This window comes from Amblyomma americanum, chromosome 4 (assembly GCF_052857255.1).
Source record: "Amblyomma americanum isolate KBUSLIRL-KWMA chromosome 4, ASM5285725v1, whole genome shotgun sequence".
NCBI classification, from domain to species: domain Eukaryota; kingdom Metazoa; phylum Arthropoda; class Arachnida; order Ixodida; family Ixodidae; genus Amblyomma; species Amblyomma americanum.
Window position 1 is genome coordinate 108,840,450 of NC_135500.1, and position 26,173 is coordinate 108,866,622.

The following is a 26,173-nucleotide window of genomic DNA, read 5'->3' on the forward strand; positions in this document are numbered from 1 at the left end:
AGCTTTAATTGATAGGTATTTTTAGATAGATACTTTACAGTCGAGAATAGCTAATTAAGCAATATAGCGACAAGGCATATATACTAAAAAATTACATTAAATTTCTCGGGACGAAAATGCGTTGCAAACATGAAGCTTAATATAATTTATTGTCTTAATATGGACGCGTGCAGAATATGATACATGCATGTATTAAAAATAGCATGATCTGCTGTTCTTTCTATTTAACCACTTCCCACTTACCCATTCCCATTCCAGACAACTTCCCATATAACAAGAATGTAGAAAAGCAGAAACTCCTGATATAATTCTAGAAAAGCCGAGAAAAAGAATATGGGAAGAATATGAAAAAAAAAGACGTAGAAAAAATTACTTTTCGATATGATTCTGCCTAAAGTTCTGTTTAGCATCAGAAGTCTGCTGCAAACTTGACTTACTTCAATCGCTCATAAATGACAAATCTGCAGTCGCAGTTTGTGAATGTTACAGACGTACGTCGCGAACGCACCTGTGGGAGGACAAGCGAAAACCGAGCGAAATTTGACAGCGATCACCGTGCCCATAGAGTTTCTTACTATTAAATAGAGGGAAAGCTAGCTGGCGGCGCTGCACCTGGACCTCCATGGGCGCGCAAAGCATAATGGGGCGATGAGCTACTTGGTGCGGGACAGTAGGTTTTTTTTTTTTAGGAACATAGAGTGGCGTTACTGAGATGTCCCATTCCGTATCCACGGCGCGCTTCACGCGCAGACGACTTAGGCGTAAAAGTAGCGTGCAAAAGCGTAGCAAAAACGTACGCAACAGCACACGACGCCAATAAAAGGTTATTGTTTTCCGAAATGCTGTGAGAAAATCTTTTAAATTGTTCAAGCGACAACATTTTTTTTCAAAAACATATTTCTTTTCAAAAGTGCGCCTGTTATGCACGAAATGTTGGCTTTTGAGGTCTGCTATGCTTGGCCAATAGGAGAGCAAGGCATCGCTTATTTTGGACAAACTTTACATTCACATGCTTTTCTGCTCGTTTGTTGCAATTTATAGACAGTATATTGAATGTTAGAACATTGTTAGTATCGAACAACGTTTGTTTTTTCATTATTTTTTGGCCAAAAGTTGTGGTTCTGCAGTCGGCAGCTCTCCGCCCATGATGCTTAGAGCGCCCATGGTGGCTCAGGTGGTCTCGAAGAAGCTCCATGCAAACTCCCATAGGCGGGGCGCCAGCTTTCCGTGTAGTTAATAGTAAGAAACTCTATGACCGTGCCCGTATACATTTCCTTCGCGAAAGGAATAAATCACGAAACGACAAAGAGTCCCGCCCTTTGAACCACGCAGAAAACGGGGTCACTGCGCAATTCGTCGTCGTCCACTCGAGACGAGCGCCTTTCACTCTTCCGCGCGCGCGCCTGGAGAGTCTGAGAAAAAAACTTGCATGCGTGGGCTGTTCGATGGAGGAGATTCGGTGTCCTCGCAACTGATAGGGGCGTTTTCCAGACAGCATACGCTCTCCGCATGCGATACGCATTCTCGCTCAGTCAAAGTGCGCATATCCGGGTCTTCGTTGGGGCGCTCATGTGTGTAAAGCGCAAACAAAAATAGAGAGGTCTCGCAACTAGGGCACTTCCATATCGAGTAAACGTTATCTGCAATCGATGGAGTGGTACAGTGTGAGTCCCCCCCCCCCGCCGCCCGGCTGACGCAATGCGCACTTTTTTGAAACGGAGATGTAGGCGCGTGTATATGTGCGACATGTGTACCTTCTGAAAAATTTCCTTGTAAATTATACAACATGAAAAAAAAAATGCGGATAATAATATTTCGGGTTCTTCACTGCTTGGTTTGCGCCGAAGTAAACAGAATTATGTGTAATATACAGTTGAACCTCGTTATAACGAAGTTGAAGGGGGCCGGCGATTACTTCGCTATAGCCCGTGTTCGCACGCTTCCAAGGGAAATCGTCATTCCTTCGTTATATCCGTTATTTCGTTAGGAACCGTTTCGTTAATTATAACCAGGTACTGCACAATCCATCTAGTAAATGTTTTCTGCAGTTGAAGAATCCAGTGGTGATATTCCATTCAAGATACCTGTAAATTTTTTAGCCGCCGCGGTGGCTCAGTGGTTATGGCACTTGGCTGCTGATCCGAAAGACGCGAGTTCGATCCGGGCCGCGGCGGTCGAATTTGGAAGGAGGCGAAATTCTAGAGGCTCGTGTAGTGTGCGATTTTCTGGGGCCCTTCACTATACGGCGTCCCTCATAGCCTTCATTAGGGGCAATCTTAGTCAGAGTGTTGCTGCGCAATATGTGTGCTCATGAGGAGTTCTCTCACTGCAACGAAATATCTATGATTTACATCCAAGGTATAGCCATATCATGATTATCCAAAACACTTGGAAAGCATATGTGCACCGAACTTGCACTAGAACGCTTGCCTTGGAAGAAGGCAGCTGTGGTAACGTGAAATTCATCTGGCGCATAGCGCCAAAATCCCGATTCTTCAATCAGTTTTGGCGTGCGATTACTATTTCAAGGAAGGCTTTCGCTGCGTACAAATATTGTGCGCATACTACTGACGTTTTTACAGCAGCGAGATGGAATGGGCAAAGCGGAGAGAACAGGTACATATATTCGAAACCGAAAAAAAACTGGACTCAATGCAATCGCCACGTTCCAATCGCAAGCGGCAGCACGGCATGACGCGGGCCGCCATTTTGGTCTCCGCGGTGATTCACACACCGCACACGTCTGCCGGTGCGCCGTGCGGTCGCTGTCGTTATCGAGAAAGGCTGCAAGTATGAAGCACGTGGAAGAGGCGGCCATCCGGGCCGTCGGCAAGGTCCTTAATGACAAAGACCGGCCCTTGAAAGAGCGCTTTCGAGCTCTCTTCACCCTCCGCAACTTGGGCGGTGAGTGCGCGATCGACTGCATCGCCAGCTGCTTCACGGACCCTTCTGCGCTGCTGAAGCACGAGTGCGCGTACTGCTTGGGCCAGATGCGTGATCCTCGCGCCATCCCGACGCTCGAGAGGCTCTTGCGAGACGAGAAGGAAGAAGCAATCGTGAGGCACGAGGCTGCCGAGGCCCTGGGTGCCATCGCCGAGCAGGAGAGCGTCCAAGTGCTGCGCGAATTCGCCGCCGACCCGACGGCCGTCGTGGCCGAGACGTGTCAGTTGGCCCTGGCCCGCATCGCTTGGCTCGCGAGCGCAGAGAGCCGGCTCGAGGCATTCGCCGACAGCCCGTACAGCTCGGTCGACCCAGCGCCGCCGCTGCTTGACGACGGGGGCGGCGTGGAGGAACAGGCGCGTCTCCTGATGGACAAGTCGGCGCCGCTGTTCGAGCGCTACCGTGCCATGTTCTCGCTGCGTAACGAGGGAACCGAGCCGGCGATCCGGGCGCTGGCCGAGGGGCTTCGCTGCCCGAGCAGCGCGCTGTTCCGGCACGAGGTCGCCTACGTGCTGGGCCAGGCGAGGCACGAGGCGGCCGTCGAGAGTCTCGGCGAGGTGCTGGCCGACCAGAGGGAGTGCGGCATGGTGCGCCACGAGTGCGCCGAGGCCCTGGGCTCCATTGCGACGGGAGACTGCTTCGACATGCTGCGCCGCTTTGAGGGCGACGAGGAGCCGCTGGTGCGAGAGAGCTGCGCCGTAGCGCTGGACATGTGCGAGTACGAGAACAGCTGCGAGCTGCAGTACGCCGACACGCTGCTCAAGGTGCAGCCCGAGGCGCTCATCTGAAGAAGCGATACACGGCCGCCTGTGCCCTGCTGCTGCGCGAGTTATTGCCCCGACCTTCACGGGCCGTGTTGTGATGTTCGCTGTCGATGTTGTTTCTCTGTTATCGCGATTTTCGGATGAGGTGGTCACTGGATGAAGTGCGGGCTTCCTCACCTCTTAAATGATGTTTTTTTTTTCATGTGCAGCCATCACCTCACAGTAATGACCCTAGGTCAGGCTTGGCCTAAATGTAATATATAGGCGCTACCGCGGCTGTCTGTATGAACCTGCACAGCATACATCATGCTGAAGCTGGTTCGTATTGTAGAATGTTTTGCAATATGCACTCATTGTTCTCCAAGTCAGTGGGAAATGGCTACATGTTGACTGGTGACACTAGCACGGGAAAATATGTAGGCGGCGGGAACTGCTGCTTGGTTTTTTTCAGTTTGTACGATATTACAACGTCCACTTTTGTTGCATTTTGGCTTATTAGCAGCATTCATGCCAAGGTTTACAGGATGAATAAGTTCAGTTTCCACCGTGTTGAAAGCAAGTTTTTGCTGTCGGTTTTTTGTGCAGCTTCTTCATTAACATACCCTGTTATAGCATTGCTTTTAATGTTGGTTCACTGTGCAGTGGGTGCATGCTGTCTACTATATGGCTTGTTTGTGCAGCCTTAGATGAGGTTGTGGCTGCCCAAACCACATGCTTCTTGTGAAATGGTATTGCTGTGGACTAGGTGACTAAGCGGGTAGTGACACGGGACAGAACACTTACACTGGGGCCCACCAACCATTAAATCATGTTGCCATCTGCTGTCTCATCCTGTTCTTGGCTTGCCATCGTGTGTCAGTATGAACAAACTTTGGAGGTGTGTTCTTTACAAATTTGTGGTTTTAGGTAGCACTGGGGAAAATGTCACACTTGAAAGGCTGCCATCAGCTTCAGATTTTTGCCACATAAGACTGCATTGACAAAAGGTGTGAAAAACGTAATAACATTTTGTGCCCTTCTTGGCAACGTTCCACCTTGCTCTTCTTCACTGACAGTTCACTGCGTGGCATGAACTCTGGACAAATAATTTCCCTGCGCCCCTATTCCACTCTTGCCTCGGTCCACTCTGCCTCGATGCCTGCGCTATGCCAATCATCCTACCTATCTTCACATGATCTGGCAGTACCGGGGCTGTTACTACAGTCTCACCCATTGTCAACCCCACCCCCGATTTCATAGGAGGGGTGGTTTACAGACAACACAGCTACTGGCCAGCGACTCTGTGATGTTTATTGCTACTACTAGCTTGAGGTTAATTTCTTTGCTGTCTTTTTTCATAGTTGCATTGACATTTGGCTCTCAGACTCTCAGAACTGACTTCTGTTGTCCACTTTTACGATGCACTCTAGTGAGACGCGTTTGGCGCCTTGCATTCGTGCAGCGTGAAGCAGTTGATAATGCTACGGCATGCCTACTGTCATCAAATTTCATTCATCTGACCTGCCTGTCAAATGGCTGTGAGTGATGATTGGATCAATCTTTAAAAATGTGATTGCAGCTTCTTTAGTGCTGCCAATGGTCTGCATTTCCAAAGGTGTCACTATATCGAGTGGAGGCCTATTTACATCTAATACCCTTGTCAAGTGGGCAAGCCCACTTGCGGAGTGTGTCAGTCGTTATAAGTGCACTTTGTCAAATCTAAACGTCTCAAGTGGAGTGTCACTCACAGAGGATTGCACTCCGGTTGGAGTGCGTTCACGGAACACACTTCGAGGGCTGAGTGTGTAACCTTGACAGCAATGACTTTGAAGGCACGATATGTATGGTGCATAAAAACACATTTTTTCGTTATAGCTAAAAGTGAAGCAACACAACAAAGGAATGCGATCAGATGCAATTCTGCTGCATGCCGCCATCTTGTTTGTTGTTAAAATTCTGGATAGTATTGGGTGGTCTTGGCTTTTCTTCTATTTCTATTGTTTTTCACTGTTAGAAACTGTTTAAGCTCGTGTTATTTGCGCTGTCATGTCACAGTCATTATTTAATTTCTTTTTCCTTTTACGTTGAGCTTTTCAAAAGTTTTGATCAATTTGTGTCGCCATTTTTTTTTTGCTACGAGTGCACTTTGCCTTCCCGTTTCGCACCGTGTCGCCTAAAGTCTCACTCGGGATGCCGAAGCGCACTTCCCGTAAGTGCACTTAACTTGTGCGCTTGACAGGGGTTTAATTGGGCAGTGAAGCACTCTTTTCGAGCATAGTAGGAATACCCTGCCATTTATTAGATTAAGTGCCCGTGATCATCTGAGACAATTATAGTAGTTGTATATACAGCAAAACGAGTACAATCCTGCTCTTAAGATTGTCTTCCATTTCCTGCACCTTGTCGAGTCCTTGCGTTCATTTTGCCCTGCTGTGATTCCATTTCCAGTGGTGTCAAAGTGGAGAGCTGGTAGTTGTGTAGTTTTGGTCAGTGAGACTAATGGCTGGCACAGCCTTTGTTAAAAGTAGAGAGCTCGGAGGTTTGCTTTTAAGCCTTATGGTGGTGCTCGTGTAGCATTTGCCGCTGTCTCAAGTTTCGGATGGATGGGAACGAGAGTTCCTTTTACATTCAAAAGATATGGAAAGCTGGCGGTGCTTGACGAGCCACGCAGTGAGGTCCAGAAGCAAACCTCTTGGGCTTTGTGCTTTTGACATAGGCTGCACATAAGGCAGGCAGAGCAAGCCTGGTGACTTGTGTGCCTAAACTAGTGTTAGCCTAATTATGCATGCCAATGAAAAGATACAATGCATAGCTACTGGGCTGAGCAGCATCATAAGTTGTGCAGGTGACAATGTGTAGCCTCTATAGCAGTAGGAATGATGAGAGGAGAGGGAGAGCCTTAGAAGCATTAGGGGAGTTCTGATCGCTGGTAACTCTTTTTATTGTTTAGATCAGGTTATAAAAATTTTGCAGTTGATTCTACAAAGGCTGGCTCCTCATTCAGCGCAAGCTTTGCAACAATGGCAAAGTGTGCTTTGGGGCCTCGTCACTGTTAGACTGTTTCAAAAAGCTTGTAGGTTGAGTTCCTCTACAGCAGCTAGCTAACACAAGCTGAAGTAATCATTCTAGAAGGTGGCTTCAATTTGTTATTCGAGTACTTTGTGAGTGATTAGCGCTTACTCACTGGATTTTGGTATTGTCCTTGCTGTTGTGTTGTTACATTACATCAGTGTGTTAGGTACCGATAATACTTCACATCGGCATGTGCTGTAGCTTCCAGACTGTGGCAACCCAGTAGATGCTATGAGGTTATATTGAGTTCGAAACTAAAAGGCATGAGCCAGACGTTACCTGCAGCTGTCGTTCGCACTCCACTTCTGTGTGTATGTGTGGACGAGTTTGTATAGCAAGATGTGAACACGCAGCAATAAACGAAGCTGGGAAGCACATAGCACTTGCGCAGCAGAAATGTGTATCTGCTATTTTTCAGGTGTGGTTTAGCGTTGCAGGTTCATATCATGAACTAGTGGCATGGTTTGTTGAGGCAGTGTGCGACTGTGTCGTGGTCTCTAAACATCAACTTGGGCAAGTAATGTTTGCATGTTTCATAGCTGGTTAACGTAACAGGCAGCCTTTACGTGTTCTATCGTTGATTGGCAGTCTTCACTCAGAGTAACATGGTCATTGACCTCGAGTGTATAGGGCTTGGATCATTTTTGGAGTCTGGGAAAAGCATCAGGCTTCTGCTGCAAAAGGCTAATTGCATACAGTTTGTGACAGTTTGGTCACATGAATGAGCAAAATCTACAATTGTGTATAATTTATGTCTAACGCCAGCACGTTTTCCTTATCCAATCTTAAAACGGCACTAAAGACGTGACAAAAGAAGGAGACAAAACAAGCGCTGACTGACAACTGGTGGATTTTATTCCAAGAATCACAGGAAGATATATAGGTTCAAATGGATGAGCAAAAATACAATTATAAGCACAATGTAGCATGACAAGGAAAAGGCACATGCCCAGCTGGGCTGCTAAGAGGGTCTCAAGAGAACAACCGGAAACTGCAAAAGCTACAAAATACATGAGTATACAGTTGGCAACAAGTCTATAACAAGTGTACAAGATAGCTAAAATCTAGCGGCGGGGCGCACATTTGAAATCTAATGGTCTAGAAATTCGATTTCTTTTGGAAACGAAGCGACAGATGGTGTGCAGACGCAATGTTCTTTTGTTTTGAACATGAAAGCTTCTCATATCTCCCGCGTGCACTGTTCGCGATATTTTTTGAGGATACACGCTTGATTTAAGAGAGGAAAACAATCCTCGCAATCATGGCAATGAAGTGCATGGTTAGAACCTGTTGTCGAATCTTGTGAATTGGTGTGCTCTTGTGGCCAGCCATTAATGCACCTTCTGGTTTGTCCTGTCTAAAACCTGCCACATGAAAGTGGAAACTCAAACTACATTTGACTTGCATGCAATAAATGGCTGCTGGTGCTTCTTGCTGCACACTGCCTTCTGAGTCGTGCCAGTGTTGACCTGCTTACATATGGTGGCTAGCTTGTTTGGCGCAGGAAACAGTACTCATATGCCGACCTTTCCTGCTATCTTTTTTATCCTGTGTGACAAGCCATGCAGATGTGGAATGATAGTGGTATGCACCCAGTCAAACTCTGGGCGTTCTTTGCTGGCCCTGCCTCAGAACACACAATAATTTTTCCACCAGATTGTTTCTAGACGAGAAATGGGGCGGCAACATCCCATGGGTGATTTTGTTGCCAAAGTGGATGTGCCGTTGCCGCTTCTCACGGGCGTGGCTAACTTGATGGTGCTGAAAGTGAAGCATTTTCAGGGTAGTCTCTCTTACCTGTCGCTCTTATTTGTCTGTTCATTTTCTCTTTTTGTATCTTTATGTCGAGCCTCTGCCCTCTCTGTGAAATGCTTGGAGCTGAGGAAAGGTACAAAGGCCACCATAGTTTTTCACAGCTTTTATGGGTGAGATTCTCTATTCACTGCATGGATGGGGAAAGTTTGTGAACAGTGGGATGTTTACATTTTGGTTGAGGCTGTAGAATTCGACAGGCATTTGTAGAACTTCCAAAAATGCTTTTTCAGGAACAGCCAGCATTGAGAGTGTTTTATTTTTATCTGTTGCCGAGTTCCTGCTTCTGTTGGTACCGCGAGGTAGGGGCACGCTGGATAATTCTGACCCGAGTTCTTGCCTTTGCAGGCAGCAGATGGAAGCTTGCAAAATTTAGTGCTTGTGAAATATTCTTAAACTGCGCCTTTAGCTGAATTTGTGAAATAATAAACTCGTGAAAAATAAGCATGTCACAGTATATTTACCCAACCTGAGCAGTCTACCTGCGACAAACGTGTCTTTAAGTGCAAGTTCTGTCACCCATAACCATGTTGTGAGGTTCCTGTTATATGGACTGTGCTGATGTCATGTTTTCATCAATGTTACCACACTTTTCTGTGTTTCTTTTCATTGTGTTGTGTTTCAGGACTGCAGCAAAGGTCATGTTGTGTAAAAATGGTACAAACGCATGATTCAGTGTTCAGGTAAAATTGTGTTTCACTTGAAGGCTGGAAAGTACAGTTCAAGTGTAAAAGTGAGCATGCCAACTTCACTCTTGGGCAGTGTTAATTGCCAGTGTTAACAAGCACAAAACTGAACGCTGAAACCATCGTTCTTTCACTTATTAAGTGTGTTGCGGCAGTGAACTATAGAGGTAGACATGTGTACCTTGCCCCTAACACTGTGCTCTTTCACAGTATTTCACCCATTGGTAGCAGTGCAGTAACGTAGGTTTCATGAAACATGTTCTCACACATTGCACAAATTGGCTTACAGCTGTTGGAGATGGTATTCCTGTCTGTTTTGCAACCTCGTCCAATGCATTACCTTTCCTCTCTGTGACGTTTGAAATAATATCTCATTGTTGGCGTCATAGTCGCAAAATTATTGCTGGGCATAGAGCAGCATAGGTGGCTTTTGCTCTAGCATTCTTGGTTGTCTCTTTTGTGTGCTGGCTACGTTACGAATGGTTTTAGTAAGATTTTTCACATGTTAAAACATGTTTTTTCATATTTGGTACTTGTTATACCTTTGCCAAATTGCTTACATTTGAAGGTGCAAATTTTGCAGACACTTAATCACAATTTCACAGCAGTGCATAATGGCAGCATTTAAGCATTTTTTTTTGTCTCTGACTACAGGCCCGACAGTCTATATCTTTTTCATTGCAATGCAATATTCTGTGTTGCTTTCTATGTTGGCTTCTTAAAACGACACAACATCCTCCTGTTTGTTTGGGTCTGTTTCAAATTTGTGAACTAATGTTGAGCCCTTGCACATTCTGTTGCAAAAGTTTCTAGGCCTATTTGCCTGTGATTTCTATGGGTATAAAGCTGTACAGTGATACACTGATCGCTGCCACTTTTCTTTTCTTTTTTTTGGTCAGAAATGTTGCAGAAGAATTCTGGAGTCGTTCTAGTGTTTGTGTAAATAGATTACTCTCCTGTTTTGCCAAGAAGCACATACAACCCTATTTGAGCTGCAACTGTTTTGGCCTGGGAACTTTTGTAATAGATGGTACCTTCCATGGAATTGCTCTGTGTAATGGCAGGATAGTTGTACTACATGTAGTAAGTTATTACAGTTGCTTAAAATAGCTTTATAGTAGGAATGGTGAGCAGTTAACTGCAGTACCAAGAATTGGTTCATTAATGTATATTCAGTTTTTTTGCTTGCGTGGTTGTCTTCATACGGTAGTTGCATGGCAGAGCTGCATATAAGAATTACTGGTGCTGTTCGTTTTATATTTCAGGGCTTGTGGATCAGAGATATGAGGATTTTGTGTCATGAGTGTGCTCATGTCATGTGTAATAATGTTGAACTGGTGAAATCTGCTAGACTGTGAGAGACTTTTCTGCAAGGAACATTACAGTACATGTTTCTATAATTTGTCATTGGGCTTAGTCTCGTGATGTGCTCGATTTCTTAGAGCATAAAGCTGTATGTGCCAAGGTGGTTTTTATCATGGTAGTTGCATGATGTTGTTCCTGCCCAGTATGGTGGAATGAATGTTAGGACAAGGCAGACATTGTCATTGGGTCAAACTGTTTGCTTTTTGCTGTTCGAATGTTGGAGTTAGGAATGAGTTTATGGGCCAGATTACAAGTAAGATATCTGTACCATGTGAAAAGAAGGAACCAGTGCAGTTGATTTATCTGCAGTGCATGCAAAGAAAGCAAGAGTGTGGCTCTGTTCATGCGACATCACAACTATCAGGGTGATAACAATTTTCGAAGTGTTAGCTTTAAAGTGTTGTAGCGTTTAGTTTGCACGGCCAGCAGCATTTTATTGTGACTCAGGTTTTAATACAGTGATGTATTTTGCTCTAGTACATGTCCGAATATTTATTGCATAAAAGGGCATCATGCCAGCCAAATCATCATAGCAATTGTAAATGAAGTTTGTCCTAATAAATATCTATAATCAAAAGACGGATTTCGCTGCCATTCCTTTTTGGATGTTGGTGCAGTACTAGCTGTGCTTGTACCAGACTTGCACAAAATGTCAAAGAAAAATACTTTTAGCCAACAGACTGTTATTTTGTTTTTAGAAAAAATTATTCATTTGATTTATACACAATACTAATCCAATCTGGGTTTGTTGCAGGAGTGCATTACAGGATCAGTAAGAACGACTGAAAAGAATACATTCAGTTGGTCAGCGTTTTAAATGAGAACAAGAAATGGCAAGGGTAAAGCAGGACCACAAGACATGGTGTCTATCAACCGGGAAAACCGGGAATTCTCAGGGAATTTAGATAATCTGGAAAAGCTCAGGGGATTTTTGCTTATATAAGGGAAAATTAGCTGCAGTTCTACATAAAAGGAAAAAAAGTCGCGATAATGCTGCCTCGTGTAAACAATGCGGACTGGCATTGCACGGATTGTCCAGTGCGGCGTTACGCGTCCTCTCCTCAGCGACCGCTGGCCTTCAACGTTGAGCTGTCAAGTGGAGCATCCCAGCAAAGCGGCGCTTTCAATTTCGAAGCGTACTACGTCGAAAGCGAACATTTTCCCGCGCTTCCTACTGTTCGCACATGCGCTGTTCGATGGCCAGCGGCCTCCCCTTGTTTTCCTGTGTTTCCGAGTGGGCAGCTGCAACAAGGCGGCAGAAAACGTTGTGAGAACTTGCGATGGTCTCAAATGAACTATTCCTCCCTGTGCGCATCCCATTGATGGAAGCGTCCATTTGTGCCGCAGGGGGTGCACACACGTGATGCATGCGGCGCAGCTTTGGGAGAAAGGGAAATAGTTTCGCGCCTTTTCGCGATCTGCCGACGCTAGCAAAGCAACGAATTCTGTCCGTACTTAGCTGCACCGTTTTGAACCGACTTGGTTTTAATGACTGCTGTGGTGCCGCAGGCAAGCTGTGTGCGACGAGTCAAACATCATGGCGTTCAAGTGCACTTTCGTCCATGACTGGACGAATGAGAAACATTGCGAGTTTGCAGCCTGGATTAGGCCCGTCGAAAGTAACCCGAACGGAGCGTACTTTGCGCTATGCAGAAAGCAGTTTTCGCTCAACAACATGGGAAGGAGAGCAGTGACAAGTCACGCTGAAAGTAAGAAGCACCGACTGGCCATTACTGGAGCCGGGACACCCTCTGTAGCCTCATTTTTGACACCGCCGGCCACTGTTATGACCAGTGCCGGGCCAGTGCCGTCAGTTTCTGCGCATCCTTCAAGTACTTCAGCTACTGCGACGGACGTCCAACCCGACCGTACAGCAAAGGATATCTCGTGACTTAGAGGTCATAAATGCTGAAGTGATGTGGTGCCTCGACGCTGTTGTGACGCACACATCATTCCGTGCTGCCGTGGCATCGGCTTCTCTGTTCCCTTTGATGTTCCCATCATCAGCTACAGCCAAGAAAATGCAGCTTGTCAAAGACAAGGTAGGATATACTATTGTAGATGGCCTCGCACCTTTCTTCAAGGAGAACCTCATGTCGGAAGTAAGCCAAGCCTTCCACCTCGTCGTGGCGTTTGACGAATCGTTAAACAAAGTTGCACAAAAAGAGCAAAAGGACGTGTTGGCTTTTGGTCGGACGCAGAGCGGAGCGTGAAAACGCGCTACTTGACGTCATGCCTTCTGGGGAGCACGCGGGTGGAAGAATTGGTGCCCGCTTTTAAAACTTCCACAGATGGACTCTCCTGATCAAAAATTCTTCAGATCTCAATGGATGGGCTGAATATAAATATAAAATTTTTCCATGAGATCAAACAAGAACTTTGTGAATCCGGTGGCGGCCATCGTATTCTCGAAGTTGCTGGCTGTGGCCTTCATGTTGTGAACGGTTGTTTTAAAACCGGACACGCGGCAGCAAGGTGGCAACTCGTGAAATTTCTTGGTGCTTTGTACAACTTATCCAAATGTGTATCTGCCCGACGGGCTGGATACGCACGCATAACCGGGAGCAACATTTACCCTATGAAGTTTTGCGCTGTGCGGTGGCTTGAAAATGTTTGTGTAATTTAAAGAGAAATTGAGATTCTGCCGTACCTAAAAGTGTACGTCGAGTCGTGTCGAAACGAGAACAACCGACCGACTAGCTCCAGTTGCTGCGTGGTCGAAACAGCCATTCGCGATCCTCTGCTGTATGCAAAGCTAACCTTTACGCTTGGCATCGCGGAGGAACTGCAGCCGTTCCTGGCTCACTTCCAGACCGATTCGCCTATGCTTCCATTTCTTGGCGCGGCATTGGAGAACCTGCTACGAGCACTATTGAGTAGAATAGTAAAGAAAGAAGTAATAATGGCGGCGGACCGTCCATTGAAGTTGATCAAGTTGGACATGGACCTTACTTTACTGCGAGCGTAGTTGCAACGCCCAAAGTTGACTTTGGGTTTGCTACGAAGAATGCGCTCCGAAAGGCCCTGAAACTTTCAGATTCGGCTATCCTAGAGTTCAAAAGGGACTGCGCCAAAAAGATCGCGGAGAGGCCGCCGTTGAAGCTCAAGCTGGCGAGTGGACCGTCATCTCTGGGTTCCGCGTGCGCGCTGATTCCCGAACTCGGGGAACGGCATCTAAATGATGCACTTGAAGTTCTAACGGAGCACCAACGGATGATAGGAACAGAAGCTGACCGGGCGATGCGGTCCTAGAAGCATGTATGCTCCCTAGCCTCGACGCAAGCGGCATTGAAAAATTTCAATAGGAGCACGCATCGGCTTGATGCCCTTGGGCAGGCATCCGTGGTTCGAACAAAGAACTGTTCGCATTTGTGAAGGTGATTCTGTCTCTTTCACAAGAAAATGCGTCTGTCGAGCGGGGATTTTCTATTAACAAGGGATGCGTTGTTGAAAATCAGAAGGAGCAATCTTTGGTCGTCCAGCGAATCGTGTATGACGCCGTAATGTCGGCAGGAGGAGTTGCCAACGTTCAGCTGACCAAGAGGATGCTCCAAATGGTCCGTTGTGCGAACGCACGGTGGAAAGAGGAGCTGGAGAGGATGAGGACAGAAAGGGCCGATGCACTGAGGAAGGAACGGGAAAGGAGGCGTGCCGCCGCTTCTGTGAAAGAGCTTGATCTGGAAAAACAAAGTGTTGGCTGACGCCGAGATGCAAGTGTCCCTCATCCAAACGAAAATAAACTCTCTAAAGCAGTGAAACAACACACTGAAGCGTTGCGCACGAACTTGACGGTGACTTTCCAGGGTTACTTTGAGGTTTGTCGCTCTTTCACTTCTACAAACTAAGGTTTCTATAATTTGCAGTTCGTCTGAATAGACTTGCTGAGGGAGAATCACACTTGTGACGCTGAAGTTCAGGTTCCACACCATTGTGGTTACTATCAGAAGATAGAAATATCTCACATTTGAAAATATTTGTTTCCGCATGCATCTTCCTTTTAGTTCGTAGTTGAAAATGTTCAATTCAATTCGCAGTTTATTTTAACATTTTTTGAAGATATTCGATTTGTTATGCGTTTTGCTAATCTCTACCCTTTTTTGAAATGAAATAAACACTACGCCATAGGATTAAATCGTTTTTATTTTTTTACCATGCTTACTGGAGAGTGGTACCATCAGGCGGCTTAGTGGAAAACGCAGGGAATTTGGAAACGTCAACTTGGTGGACACCCTGCAAGAACTAATCTAGTACAACAAATCTCTGACATAACTGAAAAAAAAGAACAAAATAACACAGCAATGGGCTCATTCTTGTAAAGAACAGCAACAGAAGAGAGGTGAAAGTTCTTAAAACACTATACAATAAAACCGAATACAAGATGAACCGCAAGAGATAAAAAGCAATGTTAGTTGGTGTATAGCTGCGCAGTTGAAATTTCAAGTTAAAACATGAATAACCGTACACTAACAGAGGTGTGAAGTTAGGAACGAAGAAACACTTGGAAAATCATGTGCTAATTACGTATTCTGCTCTTAACTGCAGCAGTGAACATTTTTAATGACAAACTGCTAGTAATTGAAGGATGCAAACGGTTTTATTCTCTAATTGCTGATGGGAAAAATGAGTGTTTAACGCATTCAGTATGAAAATGGTACTCATTAAGTGTATGGGAATGCTAATGATGCGTTGTCATCTTGCTTCAGAGAATGAAATACATATTGCACTGTCAGTGTCTAGGTTTAAGTGGCGATGTATTACCCTAGCTGGTAAATGAGCTTAAGCCGCGCGAGTTAAGCGCGAGTTTGCAGTGTTGGTATTCCATCTTCTATCATTATTCCAGTTGGTGAATCAGTTATTTTGTATTTGTTAAATATAAACCTGACTGATTTTTTTGGACTGCTCCGAGCTTAGCTATATTCCAATTAGTATAAGGGAACAAACGACGTTAGCATAGTCGAGAACAGATCTAACCAAACTATTGTAAGCTAACAGTTTAGTTTGAGGAAAGGCTAGTCGCAGCTGTGATCTAATATAAAAGTCGTTTTAGAGGTGTTGAGGTAATCCCATCTATATGTGCATTCCATCTCAGGCCATAAGTTATTGGTAGGTCGAGTTATGTTCAGTGACTGGAATGAGTGGCATGTCATTAATAGTGCATGAGAATTCCAATTTGTGCTTCCTCCTTTTTATTGTCATATAAGCTGTTTTAGTAGAGGTGAGAGTCATCAGGCACTTAGTGCACCTTTCTGTTATAGTTTCTAGTGTGTTGTTAAGAGTTTCATGGTCGGGAAATGTGTTGATTTTCCGATAAATGATGTAATCATTTGCGAAGAGTTGTTTGTTATTGTTAAGATTAGCCGCTAAGTCACTAATGAAAATTAGAGGACAGGGGCCAAGAAGCGACCCTCAGGATAGGAAGCTTATTGATTAATTTCTATAAACTGTGTTCGGTCTGATGAGTAACTTCTAATCCAGTTAACTATAAGTCCATGACCTAATGCCGTTTATAGCTTATTAACTAGTTTAGTGAGTGTAACCCGATTGAATGCCTTTGAAAAAACAAGTAGTATTTGGTCTCTGTTTCTGGCTATCCATGTTCTGGGATAATTAAGTGGTGCACTAATTCTATTAGTTGTGTTACTGTTGATAGCCCTTGGCAGAAGCCATGTTGAAATAGTGATATATAGGTACGTAGATAAACGTTTATCTTTGAGAAAAATCGTTAAGCGTATAAGGATAATTTGTTCCAGTATTTTAGGCATTTAGGAAGTAATTGAGATCGGTCTATAGCTCGTAATATCTCTCTTGCTTCCTGACTTGTGTATTGAGATGATTTTATCTTTTTTTCCATTCCTTGGGGAGTGTACACGTATTTTAATGATTTATCAAAGTTTATGTATAAATACTTAGTCAACCATTTGGCATATCATTTCAGACAGACATTGGGAATCTTGTCAGGTTCTGGTCCGTTTTTTGTGTAGAATTTCGCTGTCAGTCGAGTTGGTGGTTGTACTCGTGTAATAATTAATTATTACACCAGTATAACCACCAACACTCAAGAAAAAATAAGTAGTTTCAAGGCATTTTAATGTTTATCTCTCGAATACTCATTAAAAAAAAGAAAACTGTTCCTTCAGATTAAGAATCAACTGAATGCCCTACTAGTTCATTTAAGTGTACATGCGGTGCACTAAATTACTGCTAGCTTGCATCACGTCAGTCTCGCTAGCAAAAAGTCTCGAAGAAGCTCTTAGAGCAGTTAATTCCGCTGCATTAATAATAAGCGAGCCTTATAATTTTGCGCTATTGTCTATAGACTTAATATAAGCTGCACCCTAACTGCGATAACGACAGTCGCGGTGCCCCAGGGAGGCGCGGAGTTTCCCCATTGATTTGACAGCCCATGCCAAAAATTTTCCGAGAGCTTCCTTGGGACCATATGGCGAAACGGACCCTTCCGATAATGCAGCCGTCTTTGCTAGCATGTAAAGCTGCTGCCGCTGAATATTATTTATTTTACCTTTTATTTTCAGCCTTATTTAAAATTTGTATGAGAGGCATCAAACCTACCCAAACGATGATGCAAGACACAAGTCAGCTTAAGCAAGTTTTCTTCAAGACATCCTGCTTCAGAAGACTAGAGGTCTTCCTCACTAGACGTTTTAAGGCTTGATCTACGTATACGGGCGCATACATGGGGTGTTCTTTTAAAAACTTTTACAGATTATTAGCTTTAAAAAATTCTAAGAACTATTACGATACTCCCTAATGCGAAATTTGAGCGCAGCTCTGTCTGCTTCGGCGGCGCGAAGCGCAGGGTCCTCTCGAAGGCAACGCCCAGCCGTTGCACCCAAATCGGCACCCTAATCTTTTGGGTCTTCTGGGCGGCGGCAGTGTGCTTCGGCGACACGAATGGCAGGGTCCTTTCGGCGTACCACTGTGGCGCGATCTGCGAGCGGTGGTGCTTTCGTTCGCTCGGCACGGCCGCTCTTCCCTCGCTCGCCTTCCCTCCCCTCGCTCCCATCACGCTCGGTTACACCTCCGACGGCGTGGCGACGCGGCTCAACTCACGGTGGATTTTACCGCAAGGCGGACATGTACGTGATAGCACACTACTAAAATACAATTATTTATTTTTATTTATTATAGATACCTCAACTTATATTGCTCAATTAACTTATATTAACTAATGCACTCTAGTATTTTTTATTTTAGGGGCATGACTATGCCACAAATTTAAAGGCCGTCATCCGTGAAGGTGAGACCTGTTTTTAAATCTTGTTTACCGGCAATGTGGTTCGAAATATCGCGCGTTAAAAATACGAATTTCCCATCTCGTTGAACTGGCTTTACCACATTACATACCTATAATATGGTGGCACTCGCATTTGTAATGCAGCAAATACAGAGGCAATTTCTGTATTTTATGACGTAGAAGCAGTTAACATGATTTTAGCTACTACAGAACGCGCAATGATATTATGTAGTGTGGGAAAGCCGACTCAACGAGCTTTAAAATGCATAATTTTCACGTTTTGATGTTCGAACCACATTGCCGATAAAGAAAGTTTATAAACTGGGCTCGCTTTCGAAGTAAACGGGCTTCAATTTTGAATTATAATAATCTTGCCTCTTAAAATCAAAACTAAAAAGTTTATTAGTTAATGTTTGTTAATTGTATTTTAGTTGAGTGCCATCATGTACGTAATGTCCGCCCTCCTTTACTGCCTTCCTGCATAGAACGCACCAACACATCTCTCACAGTATTAAAAATAATAATGCGTAAAGGTAAAGAAAAAATCAGCGAGTATATGCAGCTGCAGTGCAATATATACGGTAAACAGGAAAAATGCAGAGTTGCGTGTCCATTTGAAATATGACAAAAAAAAAACAAACTCAATCAACACGTGACCAAAATGTACATGCTTGCATAACTGCACACAGCAGTAATATTTTATCACTGCGGATATGCTATTCCGATTCCTGCGCCCCATGCTTGACAAAAGTCCCTGCTTACTGCAGCACCAATCCATCTACCAGACAGACATAAGACGTCTTACCAAGATGTACAAGCCGTCTAGAAGACGTGTCAACTGATCCCTGACACGGTTACTGCATGTTTATACAACGTATTGAGGAGATGTGCTTGGCATTTCGCAGACTGCTTGCAACACGTTTCTAGACATCTTGAACATCTCCAGCTTAGCTAATCCTCCCACATTTTTGAGCTGTAAGACGCTTGGAAAGACTTCTTGTATATCTCAAAGACAACTTCTAGATATCGGCAAAGGGCACGTATGACAGTCTACGACAGGAAACGTTCATGACAATCAGAAGTCCGAGCAACTTATTTTGGGCTGTACCCGAAAGTGTTCTGCTCCCTGAGCACAGTATATCTCAGAAACACAAAAACCTAAATAGATCTAAAATATTGCTACGTGGTGGCCAGCCGAAGATTGAGACGCGATGAACAATGACAGATAGATTATTTTTGCTGTTGTTAGCCTAAATGGTCGCTGGCTTAGCGCGAGCGCTCCGAACCGCTTCTTCTTCTTCTCCTTAGTAAGCATTCACTGCCAGCTTCATCGTCTTCGTGACACTACCCGGGGCCACCAAGCGATGGTCCCGATCGTTGACAAACATCGCGCGAAATGGCGATGGGCTTGAGAGGATGGTAGAACAGTAATGACAAAGTGGTAAAGTGCGTGGAAAGCCGGCCGTACAAAACGTGCACAGGCCACAGTTTTTTATTAAAAAATAAAAATAAGACATTTTCCAGACGTCTATAAGACGTTTTTATTCGACCTTTTTTGTAGAATGCGCGTGCTTACGCATGAAATAGCTTTCACTTTTGAGTTTATTTTCGTGCTATGGTAGGAATCAACACGTTCAAATAACAGAACATCGCATTTAAATGAGACTAATTCTAATGCTCCAAGGATAAATTAACAACCACGATTATACCTTCAATAACTATGTAGGTCAGGAGTTCTCCTTGTGTACATTGCAGAGGCGTTAGGCGCGGGGAATACAAGGATGAGCGAAGGTTTTCGGTAGAGTAAGGTGATTGCAGAGTTTGTATTCCTTGATGCTTCGTGTGCTTGCAAGGATGACTCAAGGGCTTCCTTTGTTAAGCAGCACGTCCTCAAGAAATCTTGGCCAGTTGAGATGGTATACTTATCTAGGCGAGTTGCCTTATAGCCGTCCAGTAGACAAGTTGGTGTTCAATGGAAAAGGCCTTTGTAGAAGTACAAAATTCGTCTTTAAGATTTGTACAAGATGTCTTGCAAACGTGTTGTAGCTTGAAACAGTGGGAGCATTAGCTGAGCAAAAAGATTGCGATGTATCAAAATGTCTAGAAATTTCGTGCAAGCACTCTGCAAGTTATCTTGTCCAGACATCTTATAAACGTTTGGAAAACTCTGAGGCCAGCTGAAATGTCTATAAGGCGGTTTATTTTTCTTGGCCACTACAAGAAGTCTGAACTTTTGTATTTTTTTAGAAGTTATCTTTGAGTCAGCTACGAAACGTCTTCTAAAAATATCGTAGCTTGAATATGTGGAACATTAGTTGAGCTAGAGGATATTTACAGAACGTCTGAAAGGTATCTGGACACATCTTGCTAGCAATTTATTAGATGTCTTCCTAGGTCATTTCGCAAGTGTTTACAAACTGTCTGAAGATTCAGTTAGGAGGTCTTCAAGACGGGTTTGACTGCTTGCCAAAATTACTTGCCATCTGAAAGGTGACATAGCGTTCAGTGGGTACGCGTTGCTCAACTTTATAATGCAATTTTATCGCAATTCCTAGCTGGAAAGGTAATCAACGAATGCGATTAATTAATACGAACTGAGAACATTTCTGCTTACATAAATTAAGCTTAAATGCCAGCAGATGTAAGTCAACAGAGTCAGTGAAACTTCACTTGTGCAGCATGCTGTCCTTTGTGCTTAAGAACAATGCTGTTTTGAGCAACCTGTTTTCTTTCTTCTGAAGGTGTGGCGAGCGCTTCTAAAATTATGGCCAGCTGTCCGGTCGCTGACAAGCACCTTTTGGATGAGATCAAGGCAAGCCCTCTGTTTGTGTGTGTCGTGCCGCGTGCGCTGCGCTGCTATATTTTGAACGATTGTTTCGTAGACGGTTGCACTGATTACACTCCATCAGGCGCATGCAGCGTCGGTGGGAAAGTACGGATTTTATTATATTATAAGTGTTAAAAACAATACATAATTCATGGGTTGCGTATCAGCTGCTTGAAGCTCATAAAAGCCCAGGAAGCACTGAACGTTAAAATAATATTATAAAAGTGTTATATAAGTTGCAGTAACACTGTATTTACATTGGAATGTTACAGTAATGTTAAAATTAAAATATAACATTATACGTTGTATCCAAACGTTTGTGTAACATTGCAAGTAAAGAATGTGCTAATGCTGAGTCCTAAACGTTGTTACACTGTTAAAAACTAAAAAATAAAATTTATATGTAGTACATGAGCATTAGTTTAACATTCCTTCTAAACATTACTCTAATGCTGTGTCTTAAATAACAGCTATAAAACAACACTGAAAATATATTTAAAGCATGGTGCCACGAAACTTTTTCCACTGTTTTTACAGTAATGATTTCCTTCAACCAGCGCAATACATTGAAACTGAATCTCTTAGACCTTGCCTGCTGCCATAGATTGGATTGCATGCAAAACCCAATTGTTTTGCTAAAAAATTCTGCTAATTGGCCATTCATGACTAATCTTCATGGAATACCCTTCAATAACGAATATTAAGTTTGAGTCTATAATATCCGTTCGGTGGTGAGTGTATGAGTTGCACGTTGTGCTGTATTGTGGGGCTCAAGTGTCACCCTCGTTGCTGGCCCTTGCAACGTGTCGGCAAATTGTGCACAACTGGTGGTACTGCACACTCCTGCAGGGTTGCTTTACCCAGATAATGTATAATTAATGTTTTTTAGATGTTTAATTAGGGTACGTAGGCAAATGTTATCCCGATGTTAGTGTGTAACATTTCAGAATGTTAGAAAAAGCGACTAAGAACTATGAATAAACGTTTGACCAAAATAGACAAGTAGTACTGTTTTAACGTTTCGGTGCTACCTGTGGGGTCGTCGCTTGAAAATGGGCGTGGGTGGTCGACCACACCCATCTTTCGCAGCGTATGTGCTCCTATCGGCGATAAGTCCTGTGTATATCGCAAAACTGCTCAGCGAACATCGAAAGCCACGCGATAAAACCGTTGTTTATAGTTATGAGCCATGTACACAATGGACGGTTTCGCGATTGTTCGCTGTTGTTGAAGAGTTCTCTCAGGCTACAGAGAAAATTAATCGGTTTGATGTTACGAGGTCTGAGTTTCAATGTTTCTTCAATGTTGTTAATTCTGTTGTCTCCATTGTAGCGGACACTTCGAGAAAGAGGAAGACGAACAGATCAGGCGACCTTGCAAGTGCTAATTTTCAGGAGAATTCAGAAACTGGAGCGTGTGGACGTACTTTCGCAATTCTCCCGAGGTGGACGTTGTATTAAAGTCGCGCACTCCTGTCTGCCTCGATCTGAGCCAGCGCAATTAATTTTTGTGGGCGATAATTCCTGAACGGCAATTTCACATTTCGCTTATATATCTTCTGGCCTTGTCTATCTATTGCCTTGAGGCTGAAGACGCTCGAAGAATTCGATGCATCCCAGGTGTTCTCAGTGATGCTCCGACTCGCAGAGTACTGACTTTAAACGTTGAGCTGCATGGAGGCAACATTTTTGGTGCTTGACTAAAAGGCACCAAATGTTCTACACATGCAGAAAGAATGTTCATTTATAAATGCACCCAGTTCCTAGTCAGCAACCAGCACCATGTTAATATGCAAAATACCAGGTATTTCGAATACAACGTTAAAGAGAGATTCACAGAAGTTCATTCGACATGTTACATCTACGCAAAGCGCACTGTGAAATGGTCACCTAAATGTCGTACGATCAATGCTGTATGCATGCACTACTGAATCTGCACGTCAGAAGATGTTCCAGCTTTATTCTGTAAATATCTAGCTAATGTAACCAAGGCACATTTCTTTTATTCAATATTTTAAGCTAGGTTTTTAATATCAGGCTGCCGTGTAGGCAACTTGCTGTGTAAGCTAAGAGTGCAGTGATTGGGTGGTGTGTTTATTATGGACTTCATGAATACCGTGATGTAAAGATAACATTATGAACATACCGTCATAGTGCATTTAACATACAACGTCTATGTTCACCATAACGCCATACAACAAGCAGTGCTACAAACTCTCCAGCCACCTCATTAAAAAAGTAATCTTCACTCATGCCGATAGGTACACCGCTCCAGAATGGTGCCCATAATATATGGGCTGGTGAAGAATTGTTGTTTAGCAGTTATCTGCATGCATATGCTAGCTATTGGTTTATGGTTCATGGGGGTTTAACGTCCCAAAACAACTCAGGCTATGAGGGACGCCGTAGTGAAGGGCTTTGCAAATTTCGACCACCTGGGGTTCTTTAACGTGCACTGACATCGCACAGCACACGGGCCTCTAGAATTTCGCCTCCATCGAAATTCGACTGCCGCGGCCGGGTTCGAACCCGCGTCTTTCGGGCCAGCAGCCGAGCGCCATAGCAACAGAGCCACCGCGGCGGCTTTGTGCTAGCTATTGGGTCTGTGTGGTAACAGTTCATTTGTTTCATTAACAGTGTAGTTTTAAGGAAAAGCCGCGATTACTGATGAAAATTAAATATAAGCCGAAGAGACCAGCTGCTCTTGTGCTCGCAAGACCGCCCATCACAATGCTATGCAATGTCCATTCTATAGGTCATGGGTTCGGATCCCACCGCCGGCATGGTTGTTTTTTCTGCTGCTTTATAAGTAATTTTCTTTAAGCGATAGATTAATCTTAGTATCATTATCCCACTGATTAGCACCACACATTAAAAAAAAGAAAAAATTAAACATTCCCCCATGCACCTTGGTTTTGGTGACTGTTGGCTCCCTTCATAAGTTTGTCAAAACGAGTCCCTCATTTTCCTTACCTTATCTGCTAATTGCTTAACGAGGGTCTCGGTTCTGGCAGTCTTGATGCCATAGGTAGCATAAGAGGGCTCTCGCACAGTTTCCGCCCTCGCCGTTAGATGGCGTTCTACGTCACACTCGCGGTATTACAGGACGTGCTACGTCCACGGCTATGGACGAGCGTGGCGCTGGTGAACACTCTCAAGGTTAGCTTACAAGCAAAAGCATAAATACCCACGAAAGCAGCAGATTGGACAGCCGTCGCCGTAGCTCAGTTGGTAAGAGCACCGGACGCGATATTCGGAGGTCGTGGGTTCGGATTCCACCGGCGGCGTGGTTGTTTTTTCTGCTGCTTTATAAGTAATTTTCTTTAAGCGATAGATTAATCTTAGTATCATTATCCCACTGATTAGCACCACACATTAAAAAAAAGAAAAAAATTAAACATTCCCCCATGCACCTTGGTTTTGGTGACTGTTGGCTCCCTTCATAAGTTTGTCAAAACGAGTCCCTCATTTCCCTTACCTTATCTGCTAATTGCTTAACGAGGGTCTCGATTCTGGCAGTCTTGATGCCATAGGTAGCATAAGAGGGCTCTCGCACAGTTTCCGCCCTCGCCGTTAGATGACGTTCTACGTCACACTCGCGGTATTACAGGACGTGCTACGTCCACGGCTATGGACGAGGGTGGCGCTGGTGAACACTCTCAAGGTTAGCTTACAAGCAAAAGCATAAATACCCACGAAAGCAGCAGATTGGACAGCCGTCGCCGTAGCTCAGTTGGTAAGAGCACCGGACGCGATATTCAGAGGTCGTGGGTTCGGATCCCACCGGCGGCGTGGTTGTTTTTTCTGCTGCTTTATAAGTAATTGTCTTTAAGCGATAGATTAATCTTAGTATCATTATCCCACTGATTAGCACCACACATTAAAAAAAAATTAAACATTCCCCTATGCACTTTGGCTTTGGTGACTGTTGGCTCCCTTCATAAGTATATATATATATATATATATATATATATATATATATATATATATATATATATATATATATATATATATATATATATATATATATATATATATATGTTGGCTCCCTTCATAAGTGTATATATATATATATATATATATATATATATGCATAGGGGAGTGTTTAATGTTTGTTTAATTATATATATATATATATATATATATATATATATATATATATATATATATATATATATATATATATATATATATATATATATATATATATATATATATATATATATATATGCATGCCCGTGGGACGTATTTCATATTGATAACGGTGCAACAAAACAATAAGCCGCCCCACCCTATGTGTAAGGTCGCAGCTAGTTCGAGAACGACGTATACCGCAGCGGTGGCCGTGTGGTTGAGCATCCGCCTCGCATGCGGGAGGGGCGGGGCTCAATCCCCGGCCAGTGCCGCCGGGTACCCACCGGTGATACAATGGGCACAAGCTTTCTCCTGGTCTGGTGCTCGGCTTATTTAGGGTGAAATGCTTGGGAAATGGGTCTTTGACCCCACCTTGAGTAGAAGGAAATACCTTGTGCCATGGCGCTCTTTGGCCGTAGATGCCCTTGCACCATAATAATCCATAATCATCATCGAGAATGATGTGCTGAAGATTTCTGACGCGGCTTAAAAAGCGGCCCGTCAGATATCTATTTTTAACCTATTTCCAGAAAAGCTCCTCTATAAATTTAGTTTGAAAATTGCGCAGAAATTTCTTCTACACGTCCGAGAATATGTTACAATAGGCGTAATCAGGCATACAAGTAAAGACTACAAGTCGGAACATACAGTCGTCAGCAAGACGTGCCTCGTATTGATTACGGAGGGGGAAAATGCATGCCCTTTCATACCTGATTTCTGGTGATTGGCTAGCGTGACTAGGCCGAAATAATTGTTTTCCGCAAAGCTGCATGCGCCCCATAAACTTTTGCCGCCGACTGTACTTAAACGTATATCTTGTGTGAGATATTACTGGCTATGCATAGAATTTTAAGCTCGCGGTACTGGCCACAATGTTCAACTTACCCATGGCACATCAGGCGTTAAATAGATGTCATTTTAACTCTGGAGTACATACGGACATTTGAGGTATCCGCCAGTAAGTGTGTGTAGTTTCCTGAAAAGAAGATTCATAGTGCGTGCGGGCCGACGTCCTGGAAAAGTCCGTGCGAATGTTACAAAATATATATTATTTTTAAATACATGTGTGCTACAAATAATTATTATTGTCCTCGTAACGTCGCTTTGATATTATATGTGGACTTAGACGTTTGGATTTTGCTGGTCTGTACAGCGGATGTTGGGGTTCGCTGGGATTATGTTCTGTAGATAGCACTGCAGCAAACGAATGGAGGGCGACCATTTTACTGACTATTAGTTCTGTCCTAGCTCCAACGCTTTAAGGCGTCTGAGCTTGCGGTTGGCATACTGTGCTACTTTAGACGCTTGCCATTCGGCTGAGCTGCTGTGGGTTTAACTTT

At 43.9% G+C, this 26,173-nt stretch overlaps 2 protein-coding genes across 2 annotated transcripts in view; both read left to right on the plus strand.

Moving 5' to 3' along the window:
* LOC144128204 (pyrroline-5-carboxylate reductase 3-like) overlaps positions 1–26,173 on the plus strand; it is a 47,446-nt gene that overhangs the window by 315 nt on the left and 20,958 nt on the right. The window contains exon 2 of the mRNA XM_077661420.1: positions 20,615–20,685. Coding sequence (XP_077517546.1) covers positions 20,615–20,685 — 71 coding nt within the window. The remainder of the gene's footprint in view (positions 1–20,614; positions 20,686–26,173) is intronic.
* On the plus strand, positions 1,734–11,201 carry nero (deoxyhypusine hydroxylase nero). Its single transcript, XM_077661419.1, has one exon. The coding sequence runs from the start codon at positions 2,595–2,597 to the stop codon at positions 3,726–3,728; it is 1,134 nt and encodes a 377-aa protein (XP_077517545.1). The 5' UTR covers positions 1,734–2,594; the 3' UTR covers positions 3,729–11,201.